This window comes from Mus musculus, chromosome 4, assembly GCF_000001635.26.
Source record: "Mus musculus strain C57BL/6J chromosome 4, GRCm38.p6 C57BL/6J".
Taxonomy (NCBI): Eukaryota; Metazoa; Chordata; class Mammalia; order Rodentia; family Muridae; genus Mus; species Mus musculus.
Genome location: NC_000070.6, coordinates 141,161,058 through 141,179,652, shown reverse-complemented (window position 1 = coordinate 141,179,652; position 18,595 = coordinate 141,161,058). Strand labels below are relative to the sequence as shown.

Here is an 18,595-nt window from a genome sequence, read left to right as displayed (position 1 = left end):
ACGGTGGCATTCTGAGTGAAGCTCCCTTCAGTCTGCCTAATCTAAACTCCATCCCGTGCTCTAGGGCAAAGCAAGCCAGCATCCACAGAAGTCCTTCCTCTGTCCCCCAAGGACTCTTCTCTGAGCTTTCTATTTCTAAATGTAACCTAAAGCACAAATCTTTATATTGAAGCACAACGACATCAAGTGTGAAAACGATTTTAACCAGCGTCTAAATCAAGATGGGTTTTGTGAAGTACAGCAAAGGAAACAGCAGTTCAGGCCCAAAGCAATTGAAGGAAGAAGCAAGAAGCTATTGAGCCCCTAGGCATGCTGGTTGGTACAGGCTAAATCAGGATAGTAAAGACCCTGAAGAGAACCAAGGCCACAGAAGAGGCACAGTTAGCAGATGCCAGGCTCGTCGTAAGAGCATCCCCAAGGAACCAAGAAAGACCTAATCCTGTTCAGCTGAGAGGCAGAAAAGCTGAGCCCTGCCCTGTGGCTCATCCAGTTGCTGTCCCTAGGACAAGATGAACACAAGCCCTGCAGCCTCACATTACTATCTGGACTCCAGAAAGAGACTGAGCAAGCTTCCCTGTGTCTACATCATGCACACAGGCGGGGGTAGGGGAAGCGGGGAGTTCTCTCTCCTTTCTCACATAAATCCAATAGTTGTTATCACACGAAAGAATAAAGGATCCATTATCCTGAGATGCTTGTACTTGGCTGCAGTTTAGTCTTGTTCCACACTACGTTAAGGTCTCTTTGCAATTGTGATGCCTCAAGTTCAAAGAAAGGGAGATGCTCAAAGCCCGCATTTGCTGTCATGGTTAGTTACAGTGGTGGTGTGCACCGGCTCTGGGAGGTGCCCCGTTTCTCTCATTTGGCCAGCTGTCAGGCCTCTAAGCAAGCTTGCTACCCTGGCCATGTCAGAAACCAGCTGAATAAAGCCATGTGCTTCATTAGTGCCCCAGTAATCCCAGTGAAGGAGCAAATGACCACATGGCTGCCACTGCATTGACCACAAAAATGTGGCAATATGACACACTGGCTCTCACGATTGCCCAGTACCCACTCCAGTGACTTTAAGTGTTCTGGGTTGTTGTTTTTTTTGGGGGGGGATGGCAGTTGCTCATTTGTAGACAGAATCTATGTAGCCACAGTTGTCCTGGAACTCTGTACATAGACCAGGCTGGCCCACATCTCACAGACAGTTTCCTGCCTCTGCTTACTAAATGCTGAGATTAAAAGTGTGCACCACCATGCCCAGCCAGCCTTTAAATACTACCTTCTGAGGCTGGTGAAATGGATCAGCAATTAAGAGCACTGGCGGTTCATCCAGAGGTCACGAGTTCAATTCTCAGCAACCACACAGTGGCTTACAACCATCTATAAAGGGATCTGATGCCCTCTTCTGACATGCAGCAGAGCACTCTACATTAAAAAAAAGAATATTTAAAAGCACCGGGTGTTCTTCCAGAGGACTAGGGTTCAATTCCTAGCACCCACACGGAGGTTTATAACATCTGTAACTCCAGTTCCAAGAATCTGATAGCCTCTTCTGGCTTCCGAGGGCACTGAGTGCACATGATGCAAAGACATACATGCAGGGAAACACCATACATACACAATAAAAATTTAAAATCTTATAATAATAATTTTGAATCTATGCTAAATGAGTTACTTTGTCTTCACAACAAGAAAGTCTATTTTAGAGGGCTAGAAAGATGGCTCAGCGGTTAAGAGTACTAGCTACTCTTCCAAAGGTCCTGAGTTCAAATCCCAGCAACCACACGGTGGCTCACAACCACCCATAAGGAAATCTGATGCCCTCCTCTGGAGTGTCTGAAGATAGCTACAGTGTATTTACATATAATCAATCAATCCATCTTTTCTGAAGAAAGGAAGGAAGGAAGGAAGAAAGGAAGGAAGGAAGGAAGGAAGGAAGGAAGGAAGGAAGGAAGGAAGGAAGGAAGGAAGGAAGGAAGGAAGGAAGGAAGGAAGGCAGGCAGGCAGGCAGGCAGGCAGGCAGGCAGGCAGGCAGGCAGGCAGGCAGGCAGTCTATTTTAAAAATAGAGTCTAGCATGTTCTACAAAGCAAGTTCCAGCTCACAGCGTGAGCTCCTATCCCAAAATAAAATATAAATAAATAGAGTAAAAAGTAAGAGTCTACTAAAGTTCCATTGCTCACATTTGTTAAGAACTACAAATAACCAGCGGTTAAGTTAAAGGCTTGAGAGGGAAGAGGGTAACTCCCAGTGCAACACCTCCATTTCCATTAGGGACACTCAGCAGCTCCAGGTTATCTTGGTCTCACTGCACAGCTTGCCTTGAGCTTGTGGTGACCTCTTGAGCACTAGGAGGAGACGGGTATGGCTTACCCACCTGGCTTGTGGCAGACTCGGGATAGACAAGTAACTCCAGTGACAGAGCCACTGAGAGAACTACCTGACTGACAGTCCTCTAGAGCGTCTGAAGTGTAAACTGCTCTTCATTACAGTGGCACCTGGAAAAGTGAGTCCAGGCCAGCTCAGTGGGCAAAGGTGCTTGCTGTCAGGCCCGATGACCCAGGAACCACACGGCAGTATGTAAAATAAATGATGCTGCAAGTCCCTGATCTCCTTATAGGATTGTAAAGTCCAGCTTATGTCGCCTTCGTCTACACAGACTCTTCGTAGCAGCTTCCCTCATGTATCAAAAGAGCAGAGTGCCTTTATTTTTCAAAGAGATAGCAAACATTCTTCTCCTCTTTTTGGACTGAAAACCCAGCCAGTTGGGCCCCATGAGGTCCTTCACATGTATTTTAATCCTATACTAAAATAGTGCAGGCTGCACTTTCCTGCTTCTCTCTGAACAAACAAAGGTTTCTGAAGCAGGAAACAGGGCCGACAGTAAGGTACTGAAACACGAGTGACAGAGCTGAGTTTCAGTGACCGGTGAAGCTAGAGAGAAAAGAAAGCATCAATCTGGAACACAATGTTCAGAACTCAGATCTAACAGAGCGAGAGCACATCACACTACTGGACAGGAAGCACGCTTAGTCAATAAGCTCAAGGACAACAGTGCAAAGAATGAGTTCCAGGCCAGCCGAGGCTACATAGCAAGACTCTATCTCAAAATTCAGAAAGAAAATAGACATCCCAACAGTCTAGCAAGCACCCCAATCACTCTGCTTACTGCCTGCTTGGATGAGACTGTGTGGTGACAGCAGCGGGAACGCCCCACGAGATGAGGACAGTGAGCAGGTCTCAGTCCTTCCCAACCTTGCTGTTTTCTCAAGTTCTCCACCCAAGTAGGTTTTCCTTCCACAACATCCAGACCCCTGGAATGTCGCACAGTCAGAGCTCACAGCAGTGTGAGTACTGCACTAAGATTGTAGAACCTGTGTATCCCACCTGTTAAATTCCCAAACTTGTACACGAACAACTATAACAAAGACACTTATCTCAAGTCGCCAACACTATCCAGGCAAAGCCAACAGTTCTCCACAGACCACAATAGTTTTCTACTGAACTACAATCATCTTAGGTGCAAGATTTTCAGGAATCTGGATTTCTACAGTGTCTGAGCAGTCCCCAATGGTCCCTGGGTGAGCTGCACACTCTTTTAACGTTCAGACGTTCAGATGTTAAACTCCCTACTGTCACCAGGGAAAGGCCCTGAGGCGTTTATCCCATGCTGGAAGAAGCGATGCTGTCATGTGTCTCCCAGCTACAAGCTGGAACATATTTGATAAGGCCTGTAATTACATAACTCAAGACAGCCAAGGGTGGGAATCCAGCCTGGGCATGCAGGCTCCCGCAGGAGCCAGATCAGCAGTGTGTGGAACTACCTGACTGTATGAGAATCCTAAACACTTCAAGGCTTACAATGTTGGGAATTGGCTATAGTAATCTGACAAGAGTATCCGCCATTTACCAAGGCTGTCATGATTAGGCTTGCAGACATTCACCAAGTGAAACTTCACCTGCCTTTTCTGTCCCTGGCTTTTTTTTTTTTTAATTTTTTTATTAGGTATTTTCCTCATTTACATTTCCAATGCTATCCCAAAAGTCCCCCATACCCTCCCCCTCACTCCCCTACCCACCCACTCCCACTTTTTGGCCCTGGCATTCCCCTGTACTGGGAAGTTTGCAAGTCCAATGGGCCTCTCTTTCCAGTGATGGCCAACTAGGCCATCTTTTGATACATATGCAGCTAGAGTCAAGAGTGTCCCTGGCTTTTAACATAGGAAAGATCTTGTGCTTGACATATATTTATTATGCCTATGGCTTTTTAAGTTTTGTTTTGTTTTGTTTTTTCCAGGTGTGTGTGTGCATCATGGCACATATGTGGAAGTTGGATAATTTTCAGGAGTTGGTTCTCTCTGTTGTGTGGGTCCTAGTAATTGAACTTTGGCTTTTAGGCTTGTTGGTAGGTACCTTTCCCTGATAAACCATATTTGTTGCTGTTTAAGCCTACAAATCTTGACAATTATTAAAATCTGTTAATACTGATGGAGGAGATACTCAAATAGACTTGAAGGATTCACTAGTAGATCTGCTTTGGAGACATCAAGAAACAAACCAGAACTTAACTAAGGGCGCTGCCTCCCAAACACTCAAAGGATGTATGGTGTGCTGGCCAGGCCTGCCACAGGGTCACAGACCATGTACAGTCCTGGCACCCTCAGTTCTCTTCCTGAGAAAAGCATAATTCTGTCAGATGAATAACAACTATTTGAGAAAGAATAACACTGGTATACTAAAACAATTCTGCCAGTATCTTTGCTGAGTAGAAGTCCCATCTGCCTAAGTGGCTAGATTTGAACTTCTGACCCTGTCTAAATTGTTCAAAGTGTGAATGGGGCTAGGGGAAAGGGGCTGGGACCAGAAGGAGATGTAAGGATGATGTAAGGGGTATGTGAAATTCGTAAGCCTAAGTAAGATGCATGTAAGCTAGAAGATCTTCTATTTGAGGCTGGTTCCTCTTGGGGCATTAGCCACAGCCCAACATTCTTTAAAGAGCTTGTTCCTTTATTAATCTCCAAGTGTGTGGAGTGATTTCTCATTGGAAAGGCATAGTCACTCTAGAACTAGCCATGAACTACAACTAGGTGCTAAGTCCAAGGATATCTACTATGTGGGACCTGTCCTCAAGGGACAAGCACTGGAGGAGACATTATGATTTTTTCTCAACCATACTTCATAAACAATTTGCCACATACATCTTACAAATACAGAAACTGGGTAAGAAGCCCAAGGAACCTGATTCCCAGATGCAAAGATCTTTGCTGTTGGCTGACAAAGCTTCTTACCAGGGACTGTGAGGAAGGTGCCCCTGTTCAGAAGAGCAGAGGGAAAGTGTAGTCTCCACAGCAGGGAGGTCAGGGCAGTGTGTGAACAATGTGGCTTTTTCTGTTGTTGTAGGAAGGAGGGGCTAGCTTTAGTTCAGTGCAGCTTGAGGTGGAGAGAGGAAAGAGGCCACTCAGAAGGGAGATGGGGCAGGACTCGATTCATGCTTGTGCACCACAAGGGGGAAAGAGAGGGATGTACTGAGATGTGGCTGAGGGGTAACGACTGAGAAAGGGAAACAGAAAAGGGCGGAGGCACAATAGACACTGACTTTTTGTTTTGTTTTACACAGAATCTCAGGTAGCCCAGGCTGAGCTCAAACTCACTAAGCAGCCAGGGCTCCTTGCACTGACCCTCCTTGCTCTACGAAGTGCAGAGATACACTAACACATCCAGCTTTGTATCCTGAGGGCAAGATTTGAGAATGAATCCAATACCTAGACACCGTGTATTTAAGATGATAGAGACATTCACTAAATTAAGGAAGGGAAGCGGTTGGGGGTAGGGGCTGTGCTCTACTTTTAGTTAAATGAGTATGAACATCCAGTATCTCCATGGTAACATAAGTGAAGAATTAAAAATGCAGATCTTGAACCAACATGAAGTAGGGATAAGAAAGAAAACTGATGGATCAAAAATAGATACAGAATAGAGAAAGGAAGGAACCAAGGGTGAAATTAAATCCTTTAGTTTTCTTTTAATTTTAAAATTCCATTTATTAGCCAGGCAGTGGTGGCATACACACCTTTAATTCTAGCACTTGGGAGGTAGAGGCAGGCAGATCTCGGAGTTTGAGGCCAGCCTGGTCTACAAAGCAAGTCCCAGGATAGCCAGGGCTACCCAGAGAAACCCTGTCTCCAAAACTAACAATAACAAATTTCATCCATCCTTCCTTCCTTCTCCCCATCCCTCCCTCCTTCCATCCATTCTGTGCATATGTGTAGGAGTACACATGCCAAGGTGCATGTGTGGAGGTGAGAGGACAGTTCTCTCCATCTACCATGAGGGCTCTGGGGATCAAACTTAGGCTGTCAGCCTTGGTTGCAAGCACCCTTACCTGTTGACCCATCTCACCAGCCCTCGAATTCTTATTTTTTATTTTATTTTATTTTTTAAATTTATTTATTTAATGTATGTGAGTACACTGTTGCTATCTTCAGACACACCAGAAGAGGGCATCTGATTCCATTATAGATGGTTGTGAGTCACCATGTAGTTGCTGGGCGTTGAACTCAAGACCTCTGGAACAGTAGTCAGTGCTGATGCCACTGAGCCATCTTATTTATTTATTTATTTATTTATTTATTTATTTATTTATTTATTTGTTTGTTTATTTATTTATTTTTCGAGACAAGGTTTCTCTGTGTAGACCTGGCTGTCCTGGAACTTACCTGGCCTTGAACTCAGAAATCTGCCTGCCTCTGCCTCCCAAGTGCTGGAATTAAAGGCTTGCACCACTACTGCCCGGTGAATTCTTAATTTTTAATCCATGTTCCAAATTGCCCATTTTTCTATAACAGTCCTCTGTAGTTTGCTAGTTAGAACCAGAAAAAAGCAATGGTATGAAAACTTTTTTTAAAAAAACAAAACAAAACAAAACAAAACAAAACTACCTATGAATCCTTCCTGGGTTTCAAACAGCATAATTAGCCGGTGGCCCTCACTGAGGTGCACAGTGACAGGCTGAAGGCATAGCTTGAAGTAAGAGCTGTTCCCTTCACACACTGACCGCCTCCAGTGTGCTGTTTTGCTTACAGGAAGCTGGCTGACACAGGCAGACTCACTCTCCTCACTGCAGGACACTTTTAGGGCCAGGATATAGCTCAGTGGTAAAAGGCTTGTTCTTAGGAACAGGCTCTGACTTCCATCCCCAGCCTTGCAAAAAAACCCAAACCAATAGTCTTGAGAAACCCTGTCAGCATCTTTCCTACCATCTGTAGTAGTAACTAACACACTGAGTCAAATATGGCTCCTGCGAGAGAACGTCACCCAGCCCAGCCTTCTAAATCTCCATCTGCAAACTTCAGGAACACTTGAGATCTTTTCAGAACTCTCCATAACAGCATGATGACAATGGCACATGCTTTTTGCTTCCGAGACAGGGTTTTGCTAGACAGCCCAGCTGGTCTCGAAGGCCTCCTACCCAACCCCAGCCCCACGGCAGGTTCCTCTCGCACTGAGCTGGCAGTGGCTGGCTCTCCCGGCTCTGCAGCACCGGGTAAACTGCTGGAGTACCAGCACGGGCAAGGCAGCACCACTCCATTAGCCTCTTTTTCCCATTCCATTTATTGATTGATTCCCTGGGGAAGGAGCTATAAGCCACACTGAATGGAGGTCAGAGGACAACTCACAGTTAACAACCAGCAGGATTTGGTTCTCCTCCTCCATGTGGGTCCTAGAGATGGAACTCAGGTGACAGCAGCATGGCAGCAAGTCCCTCCACCTGCTGAGCCACCTCGCCAGCCCTCAACTGCTCTTGTAAGCCCAGTGTCCTTCACTGTCACACACTCAGATCTGATTTCACCAAGTCCCATAGAAGACTCGCAGGTGTCCCCTCCTGAGCAGCACGAGTGAACGGGCAGCTCCCCAGGAGCTGCGTGGGACACTTCATCTCTCATCTGTCTCCTTGGTCTACTTTCATCCAACCCCAATGCAATAAACAAGTCATAACTACTCCTGACCATCTCCAGGTAAGTATAGCAGAGACCTGGGGTAGGTGGCACTGAAGGATCCTCACCTGCAGTGTTTACAAGTCCTGCTGATCTCTGTGACCAAGAGAACAGGAAGGAAGAGATGCACTCACTTCGGAGATTATGAAGACTGCTCTGGCTTCCATCAGACACCCTCTCAGCTCTACAGCAAGCAGCTGACAGTGTGACTGGGTCTACCAAGTCCATGAATACAAAACGTAGGCCTCTGGATGACAGAGATAGCAACTCTAGGAGACATTTCTAAACCAGAAATCACGGCCATCTCCAAATCCCACACCTTCAAGAACAGGTAAGAAATACTGTTTAAGCTGCTAAGTTTTGAGGTCGCGTTCTGATGGCATGGGTAACCAATGCATGCGCCTTCCGACCAAAGCCCAACTCTAGCTGGTATGGTGGCACATGCCCAAAACCATCACCTTCAGGAGTCTGAAGCAGGAGTCGAGTCAAATAAAAAAGCACAATCTAACATGATCAAGCCCTAGCACCTTATCTGTCAGGGTCTGAGCCTGGGCCTTCCTGGGCAAGCACTCTACCACTGTTATACTTCAGTCCTCACCACGTGTCTACATTCACTTCTTCCTAATTCTGTTAGAAACCCTCATTTTACAGTCTCTTCATTCAGAAGCCAGACGAAACGCCATGTCTCCAAGAAAGTTCTAGAGACACAGCACAGGCAGTGTGGATACTCACTGTGGGAGAAGCGCTGAGTGATAGGGGTTCCCGGATAAGGGTAAGTCCGGCTCTCCCACTGAATGTTTCCTTCCTGGACAGCCTTCATGAAGCCATGGTAACACTGGTGGGCCACACCTAAAGGTGAGAAAAACCAAAGCCCTCAGCTTAGATACTAACATCAGAGGGAAAATCATTACAAATGTATCTTTTTTTTTTTTTTTTTTTTTTTTTTGGTTTTTCGAGACAGGGTTTCTCTGTGCAGCCCTGGCTGTCCTGGAACTCACTGGGTAAACTAGGCTGGCCTCGAACTCAGAAATCCACCTGCCTCTGCCTCCCAAGTGCTGGGACTAAAGGCGTGGGCCACCACCACCTGGCAAAATTGTATCTTTTAACTGCTTTCTCACTTGTATATTTTGGAGGAAGTCCAAATTTCTCATTTTTGTTCAAAGAAAGGAAACAGAATCAAGGAATGTCAAATTGAAAGAACTGCATTTTGGGCTGGAGAGATGGCTCAGTGGTTAAGAGCACTGACTGCTCTTCCAAAGGTCCTGAGTTCAGCTCCCAACAACCACATGGTGGCTCACAACCATCTTTAATGGGATCTGACGCCCTCTTGTGCTGTGTCTGAAGACAGCTATCATGTACTCAGACATAAAATAAATAAATAAATCTTTAAAAAGAGAAGGAAGGAAGGAAGGGAGGGAGGAAGGACAGACTGCACTTTATCAAGCCAGAGGAAGTTGAGAGGTGTGTGTAAGGTACTGACTCAGCTCAGGTGATAATCCTTGTCCTCGTGCTGGTGGCTACCATGAGGCAAGGAAGACAACTGGTAGCATTTACTACAAAGCACAGGGGGGAAGTAACTTAGCTCTGTGAAAGAATATGATGAAGCAGTGTCTACAGAGTTAGATCATAGCGATCAGGAATTCTCCAGTTAAGTGAGACCATATAAGTTGATTATTACATAATAGATTGTGATAGGTTGAATGTATGTCCAAGAACTGACTCTTAAAAGTTAAGCGCTTGGGTAGACTGGAGTGATGGTTCAATGGTTAGAGCACTGGCTGCTCTTCCAGAGGACCCAGGTTCACTTCCTAGCACCTACACAGAGGTTCAGAACTGCCTGTAACTTCAGCTCCACAGGATCCAATATATGCTTCTGGCTTCAGTAGACATCAGGCACCCATGTGATAGAAAACAAACATACACACACCAAACAAACAAAAAGTAAGTGTTTGGAGCTTAGGGGCTGGAGCTCAGCGCAGCAGTTAAGGGCACTTGCTGCCCTTACAGAGGACCCAGGTTCTGTTTCTGTTGGGTGGCTTAAAACTCTCCGTAATTCCAGTTCTAGAGGATCCAATGCTGTCTTCTGGCCTCCACAGGCACCTCCATATATGTGGTGCATATACATACACTGAAGGCAAACACACACACACACAGAGACACACACACACATAAACATCTTAATTAACATCTTTTTTAAGTTAAGAGCTTTCCAGGAACTGTGGTCCCCACTTTTAACCCCTGCATTTAGAAGGGCAGAGGCAAGTGGAACAGTGTGAGTTGTGGCCAGGCAGGCAAGCATGTTGAGACCCTGTCTCATAAGAAGATAAATAAACATAGGTGAAGAGTGTTACTCCAGTGTTAGTACACATCAGTATACACTTGTGTACATCTGTAGTATGGACACCACTAAGACTGAACCCTAAGATAAAGGATGCTCTCTGGGTGGTAGTGATGTGCAGGTTCACCAGCTGCAACATGGCGCCACTGTGGTGGGCAGTGCTGTCAAGGAAGGAGGCTGTTTCTGTGTAGGGCACAGGTAGATGGCAAAGCCCATGCCTACCACTACTGGCGCTGAACCTAAAATCCCTCTAAAAATAGAGCATTATGCTAGGCTACAACTCCTGTACTCAGAGAACTGGCATGTAGGGTCATGAGTTCAAGTCCAGCCCAGGCTATATACAAAGCACATGTGCATATATAGTGGATTTCAAAAAGTAAATACTCACTAGGCATGGTAGTTGCATGTTTTTAATCCCAGCACCCAGGAGACAGAGGCAAATGGATCTCTGATTTTGAGACCAGCATGGTCTATAAAGCAAGTTCCAGGACAGCCAGTGCTATATAAAGAAACTGTGGGGTCTTTTGTGTTTTTGTTTGTTTGTTTGTTTAATCATGCTTCTAGAACAATCTACTTTTTCTAAAATATCCATCCTAATGAATAATTTCACTAAAGGCATACTTCATTTGCTTTTGCTTTTTTTTTTTTTTTTTTTGGAGACAGGGTTTCTCTGATACTCCTGGCTGTCTTAGAACTCACTCTATCTATAGACCAGATTGGCCTTGAACTCACAGATCTGTCTACCTCTGCCTCTGGAGGGCTGGAATTAAAACCATGAACTATGTAAACCTATCTCTCAAACACGCCTCTCTCTCTTTCCTTTATGTTTAAGAATATATTAAAATATCTCCATTATCCCCATTTCTGCTTCAGAAAAAATTATTTAAAAAAATGAAGGTCGGGCTGGTGAGATGGCTCAGCGGGTAAGAGCACTGGCTACTCTTCCGAAGGTCCTGAGTTCAAATCCCAGCAACCACATGGTGGCTCACAACCACCTGCAATGAGATCTGACGCCCTCTTCTGGTGCATCTGAAGATAGCTACAGTGTACTTAGATATAATAGTAAATAAATCTTAAAAAAAAAAAAACACACACACACACACAAAACCACAATGGACATAGCCAGGTCTCTGTGGCTAAGTACTCTTGCTGTTCTTCCAGAAGACTGAGTTCAAGCCCAGCTCCCACACAGGTGGCTCCCAGACCCTGTAACTCAAGACCCAGTGAATCTGACGCCTTCACCTGGCCTCCACAGGCACCTGCATACATGCAACATACACATACATGGAGACAGACGGACAGATGGACAGATGGATGGACACACACACACACACACACCTCTTTAAAACAAGTGTACCTTTGATAAGTCGATACCACTGTTTGCAGACCAGAGCTGCAGTCTTGTGTTCCTGGTATGGTGAAAGGAAGGACAGAATATACTCCAAAACCTCTTCCGGCAGCTCAGACATGGACCTATTATGTCTTGTTTCCTCAACCTCCAACACTGGGTGGGGGTCCTCATCTTGCTCCATTGTCCCTTCCAGTGCAGTTTCTTCTTGGTCCACGGCCATGACACTGTCATCTTCACTGTCCGAGGAGCTGGCCATGACACACTCGAAGCTCTAGTGTAAGAAGTAAACATCAGTGCACAGCTCTCAGAAGCACAGGAGCACTGAGCACCCGAGCTGCTCACAGCCTCCTTCCTTCCCACAGCATGAAGCTGCTCCAGCACTTCCCCGTAACCAGTCGGATCCATATTAATCTCATAGGTAGAGTGCCAATGCCAAGCCCGCCACATCCTCCCTCCCCCTAGAATGGCACACAAGTCCCAGTATAACCTTCGAACAGGAAGACTTGGGGGGGGTGGGTGGGTAGAAGGCTCAGCAGTTAAGAGCACTGCTCTTCTAAAGAGCCCAGGCTTGGTTCCCAGCACCAGTAGCTCACAATAGCCTGAACTCCATTTCCAGGGGACCTACCACCATCTTCTGGCCTCTATGGGAACTGCACATGTGTAGTAGGTAAACACTAAAACACATTAAATATAAAAAACAAAAATGCCACCAAGTGGACACAGACCTCTAATTCTTTAATTCTAGCACAAAGGAGGCAGAGGCAGGTAGATCTCTGCGACTTTTAGACCAGCCTAGAGTCTACATAGTGAGTTCTAGGCCAACCAAGACTACACACAGCGGAACCATCTCAAGCAAGCAAAGACAACCTGGAAAACCTGTTCTTTCATAATTCCTTACCTCAGAGATATGACTAATATGTGGTGCAGGGGATACCTCCCACTGACAAGGAAAAACTAACTCTGAGTCCTAGAAAAGAATAGAAGAATGCTGGAAGGAAGATATGAGTTAAAAAAGCAGAAGCTTTAAGACAGGCATAGCTCTCTTGGGCCAGCCTGAGAGCCCAGCACTTGGGAGGCTGAAGCAGGAAAAGTTGGAGGTTACAGACTATAATACTAATACATATATTTATACACATCAGTTTGAGAGGGGGTATGGTTCAACTGTAGAGTGCTTATCCTTATATAGGGCAATTCAATTAGAAAATAATAACTTTTCTAAGAACAGGCTTAGCTGGCTAAACTGTTAACCACAAAACAATATGAACAACAGAAAACATGATACACCTAGGCAATAAAAACAAATAAACAAACCCAAGTGCCTGACAACAAAACCAATGATAAGAACTGTCATTCGTGATGGAAACCCATGAAGTCAGGAACGACAGGCACAGGCCCCAGTCTCTCAGAAGAGATACTCAGCAGAGAGGGCAGAGTACATTCTGCATGACAATTTATGCCAGAGCAAAGCTAATTTATGCCACCGTAAGTGAGGACAGTGATTAATATACAAAGTTCCAAAGTGCTGGGAAAGTCTGTTCCCTAATTGGGAGCTAGAGCTCAGCCTGTGGAAAAGCCATGGGCTGAGAGCAAGAGTTGGTCAGAGTATGTTCTTGTCAATAGTTATTTCTAATGGAGATATTATAGATTACATAAATTTCCCTCTATGCGGGAACTCTAGTTCCAGAAATCTCTAGAAAGAAAATTCTAACTACACAAAGGCAAATAAGTCATTTGCATGTGCAAAGCCTAAGGTCAAAACAGTAAAACTAAGGAACTGCCATTTACATAAGAACAGGTACGGTGAGGCACACCTTCAGTCCAAACATTTGAGAGGTAAAGAGGCAGGAGGATCTCTGTGAGTTGAAGGCCAGCCTACTCTACACAGTGAATTCAAGGCCAGCCAGGCTACTCACTGAAACTGCTCAAAAAGAAGAATTATGTTCCAGTTAGAGTCTGAAAGGAGAGGTGCTGCGCAAGTTAGGACTAAAGGTTTAGTGGGGAGTGAATTCTCTGAGGGATGTCGGGAACAGAAGACCAGGGTGCCACGCTGACCACGCCTCTCTCACAGAGCTCTCTGAGACAGCTGGTTAGAAAGGTCAGGTGAAGGATGGAAGGAGGGACAGGATGAAGCTCCTGTGTCACTACTAACCGCCGGCTGGGGACCACTCCAAGAGGACTTGGCTGCAAAGCTCTGGCAGACTTTGAAGAGGCAAACGACTCAGCTGGAGTCTTCACAGGGAATGGAGCTTTGATCTTTGTGGGTTTTTTTTTTTTAATAGCCTTTCTTTTTTAGGGGGGTTGGCTTTTTGAGATAGGATTTCTCTATGAAACAGCCTTGACTGTCTCAAAACTCATTCTGTAGATGTTGACCAGGCTGGCCTCGGAGATCCACCTGCCTCTGCCTCCCAAGGGCACCATGCCCAACTCAAGTTCTTCAAACACAAGTGTAAACATTAGGTAATTTTGTTGTTGGTTTTTAATGTCTATGTGTGTTTTGCCTGCGGTATTTATAAGCAGCACTTGCATGCCTGGTGCCCACAGAGGTCAGAAAAAGGCACTGGATCCCTGGGACTGTAGTTACAGACAGCTGGGACTTGTCTGTGGGTGCTGGGAATCGAACCTGAGTCCTCTGCATGAGCAGCAAGTGCTCTTAGCCACCATAAGCCAACTCACCAGCCTCATGGTGTTAGTTTTATGTTTTCACAATTATTTAATTTTAATTATGGATCTACATTTTTTTTGTTTTTTTTTTGTTTTTTTGTTTTTTTGTTTTTCGAGACAGGGTTTCTCTGTGTAGCCTTGGCTGTCCTGGACCTCACTTTGTAGACCAGGCTGGCCTGGAACTCAGAAATCCGCCTGCCTCTGCCTCCCGAGTGCTGGGATTAAAGGGGATCTACGCATTTCTGTGTGTAGGTGTGGGCTTGTGAGTGCAAGTCCCCAGGAGACCAGAAGCAGGTGGATCCCATGAGGCCTCCAATGCAGGAACTGAATTAACTTTTCTTTGCTTTTGCTGTTTTGTTTTGAAATAGGGTTTCTCTGTATAGTCCTGGCTGTCCTGAGCTCACTCTGTAGAGCAGGCTGGCCTGGAACTCAGAGAGATCTCTGCCTGCTGCTGGCAGCAGTAGCATTTATTCATTCTAAACCTCTGAGCCACCTCTCTAGCCGTTATTGGTTAGCTGGTTGATTGGTTGGGTTGGGTTTTTTGATATCCTGTAGCCCAGACTGTCTTTAAATTCACACTGATCCTCCTGCCTCAGCTATCCAAGTGTTAAGATTATAAATTATGAGCCACCATGCCTGGCTTGGCTTGCTTTCCTTCCTCCCTGTGGATGTAAGCCCTGCCTTGGATGCATACTGCTTTGCAGGTATCTGATGTCTTTTGAGTATCCCCCCATCTTCCCCTACTACTCCCACTCTCCCCTCCTCTCAGGCCCCTGCACTCCTACAGTTTTACTTCTGTTTTCATTTCTGCAAACACATAAGACTGACTCCTTTCTCTCATTTCCTGGATTAACATTAACCTCACTCTGCAAACTCACATAAGAAAAAAGTCCAAGAAAAAGACCTGTTGAGCCGGGCGTGGTGGCGCACGCCTTTAATCCCAGCACTCGAGAGGCAGTGGCAGGCGGATTTCTGAGTTCGAGGCCAGCCTGGTCTACAAAGTGAGGTCCAGGACAGCCAGGGCTACACAGAGAAACCCTGTCTCGAAAAACCAAAAAAAAAAAAAAAAAAAAAAAGGACCTGTTGAGTAGGCCACTGTTCGCATCTAATTCCAACACAGTCGGCCAGCCGCAGCACAGTGCTGCCCAATGAGCCCAGGTAGCTTCAGAATGACTGAATTGGAGGGGGCTGTGGAGGACATTCTCATCACTATTTCCCACACAGAGAACATCATCTGGTTCAATAAACCATTTACCCCCTTCAAGGCCTTCTGACAGCACAGTCAGCAAGTCTGAGCAGTGGTCCCCACACAGCCGTAGGTAAGTAAGCTCTAAGGAGCTTCACTGTCTCGTGGTCCACAGAAACATGAGTCCCATGCTTCCAAGGGCATACTTGCTGACTCAGCCCCGGACACAGGGGTGGCAGGTCCTTTCCTTGGCAACTGTATGTGCCGCACCAATTCACATAGCTTCTTTCTCTCTTCCACAACCAGGTGCTCAGAGCTCCCGAGGACATGGACACATTTTGATGCTCTCAAGTTTTGGAATTTTTTTGTTTGTTTGTTTGTTTTCATTTTGTTTTCTGCTGGCTTAAAGCATTTCCCACATAACCACATTAACTCCAGAAACGAGGTTTTCATGAGCTGTTTAGAAAGACAAGTTCTTATCCTCACCCGTGTCAGACCTCTTCATTCCCCAAAGTGATGGGTCTTTTGGGAAAATTCACAATTGGAAGTCAAATCAATAGAATCAGAATGTGAAGACAGGCTGTTTTGCTGGGCCTCTTTGCTTTCTATGGGGCATCCTGATGAGCACTAGGTCAGACACGTCCTCAGAGCATCTACATGCTGGCCTCACCTCATAGCAGCAACTGGATCAAAATACACTGGAACGTCACTGAGTGCTCGGCAGTCTGCTGGCCAAAACTAAAAGCTTTTATGTCTCTTTGAGTTCTGAAGGTTTTGGGTTTCTGTTTGTTTGTTTGTCTGTCTGTCTGTCTGTTTGTTTTTAAAGAGGGGAGCAGAAAGAGTGGGGTGTTTGCTTGTCTGTTTGAGAATGCCAAGGTTTTGTTTGCCAGGTCACTGGCTGGCTACACCAGCTGCATCACTGCGCTCCAGCTTCAGTGAGAGACTCTCAAAACCGCAGTTGAATGGAGGGTGAAATGGATTAGCGGACAGGAGACACTTGACCCCAAACCTGACCACCTCAGTCCAGTCCCCAGAACCCACATGGTAGCAGGAAAAAGCCAGTTCCCACAAGTTTCTCGCCTGTCTCCACACACGCACAAAGAGCAAACAGACAGAAACAACTGCAATTCAGTTGATTTACTTAAATAAAATGCTGGCGAAGGTTTAGAACAGAATCTAGCTAGCTTGCTCTTCAGAATTTCAAAAGATTTTCATCATAATCACACAGATGCTGGGGAAGCTCGCTCGGGAAGCTCCCACCTCAGGTGTCAGTGTGAGCTGAAGACAACCCAGCTCCTGAGAATACAAACACTGCTGGACAAGAGATCTATACCCAATCATAACAGATTGTGCTAAGCCTTAGGAATACACTGCTGCCATTGCCACTGCCGCCGCCGCCACCACCACCACCACCATCATCATCACCATCACCACCACCACCATCATCACCATCATCATCTTTGTACCAAGTCAAATGCAAAGTTACAGAAACCGGAAAATTTCTAGAAGAAATTATTTTACTCTATTTTATGCAGTCAACAAGTATCAATGTACTTGACCTAAAACACTGTGTTCAGGGCTAGTGAGATGGTAAAAGTGTTTGCCATACAAACCAGACTACTTGAGTTTCATCTCTGGGTGCCATAGTGGCAAAAGCCAACTCTCAAAAGCTGCCCTCTGACATCCACTGTGGTGGGCATATACTGAAAACACACACACAAATTAAATTGTTGCGATTATTAGAATACTATGTTTGGATCTCACAAAAGGTACAAAAAGAGAATGTTCCCACTAAGAGCTAATAACACAGCCAGTGATGGTGGCTCAGGCTTTTAATCTCAGCACTGAGGAGGCAGAGGCAGGCAGATCTCTGTGAGTTCGAGGCCAGCCTGGTCTACAGAGTGAGTTCCAGGACAGCCAGGGCTACACAGAGAAACCCTGTCTCAGAAAACAAACCAAAACCCAGGAACATATAAGGAAGCAACAGCACAGGCAGTGTGTGATAAACTATGTGTGACGTCAAGCTTGAGCAGCCCAGCTGGAGAGGAGGGCCCACCCACCCACCCTCCACCTAGGTAAGACGCTGGAGGGATGTGCTGGACCCCACTCTGCTGACCAGGTAGGATCTCAGAGCACCGAAAGGGAAGGTAGGGATGGCAGGGTTTTAAACTACTATTTTTTAAACTGGTAATCTGCCAGTTAGAAAACCTGCACTAGAGAAAAGGGTAAAATACACTTGGCACTCAAACAGATGTTTTGACCACATGCATGATATTAAAATATCTTATCTATAGTAACAGAAGCTCGTAATTGGGAGACTCCTCTCCTGGCAGTCAATGATTTAACCAAAAGAAAAAGGTCTATGTTTTGGCCTTAACACTACTGCTGTACAGTTATAATTAGCAAACGGGGTCCCTCTGATACAGACACCACCGGATGGTTCTGTAAAGCATCCCATATTCAATAACAGATGTCAGCAGGAGGATTGTTTTCAGTGGTTAACATGTCTGTTACCCAATGAGGATTTCCTTTAATAAAACAGGAAATAAAGTATGCCCGCATGTTACCCATCAGCATTCTCTTGTTTGTTTGGAGAGGCCTAGAACTCTCTATGCAGCTTAGACTATCCTCGAACTTGTGATCCTCTTGCCCCAGACTCCAACGTGCTACAGTGTCAAGCAGAGTGGCACAAGGGCAAATCATACTTTTAGAAACACATATGTGTTATATGAGTGGATATTTCCTCTACAAGGTATGTCTATGTACCTACCACCTGTGTGCCTGGTGTCCCTTGTGTGGGCCTGATGCCTCTGGAGGTCAGAAGAGAGAGTCAGATCCCTTGGAACTGGAGTTACAGGCTGCATGAGCTGCAGTGAGTGTTAAGAACAGAACCTCCGTCCTCTGGAAGAGCAGCCACTGCTCTCAACCACAGAGCTTTCTCTCTAGTCCCAAATCACACCATTCTTTACAATGGTCAATACTCAATACAAGTACCTTAGGACTTACAAGGGGCTGTAGAAACAGGCTAGCCTCAAGGCCACCCACTCTCCTTGTCTGTATGTAGCAGTCAAAGGATTTG

General features: G+C 45.7%; 1 protein-coding gene across 3 annotated transcripts in view; it reads right to left on the bottom strand.

Moving 5' to 3' along the window:
- Positions 1-18,595, bottom strand: part of Fbxo42 (F-box protein 42) — a 56,141-nt gene that overhangs the window by 24,410 nt on the left and 13,136 nt on the right. Inside the window, exons 2-3 of one of the 3 annotated variants that reach the window (NM_172518.3) lie at positions 11,676-11,940; positions 8,713-8,829 (exon numbers count right to left, since the gene is read on the bottom strand). The exons of 1 other annotated variant lie outside the window; for it this stretch is intronic. In NM_172518.3, the coding sequence (NP_766106.2) occupies positions 8,713-8,829; positions 11,676-11,925 (367 nt within the window). In that variant the 5' untranslated portion in view covers positions 11,926-11,940. The remainder of the gene's footprint in view (positions 1-8,712; positions 8,830-11,675; positions 11,941-18,595) is intronic. One more of the 3 variants, XM_006538702.4, reaches the window with a different exon arrangement.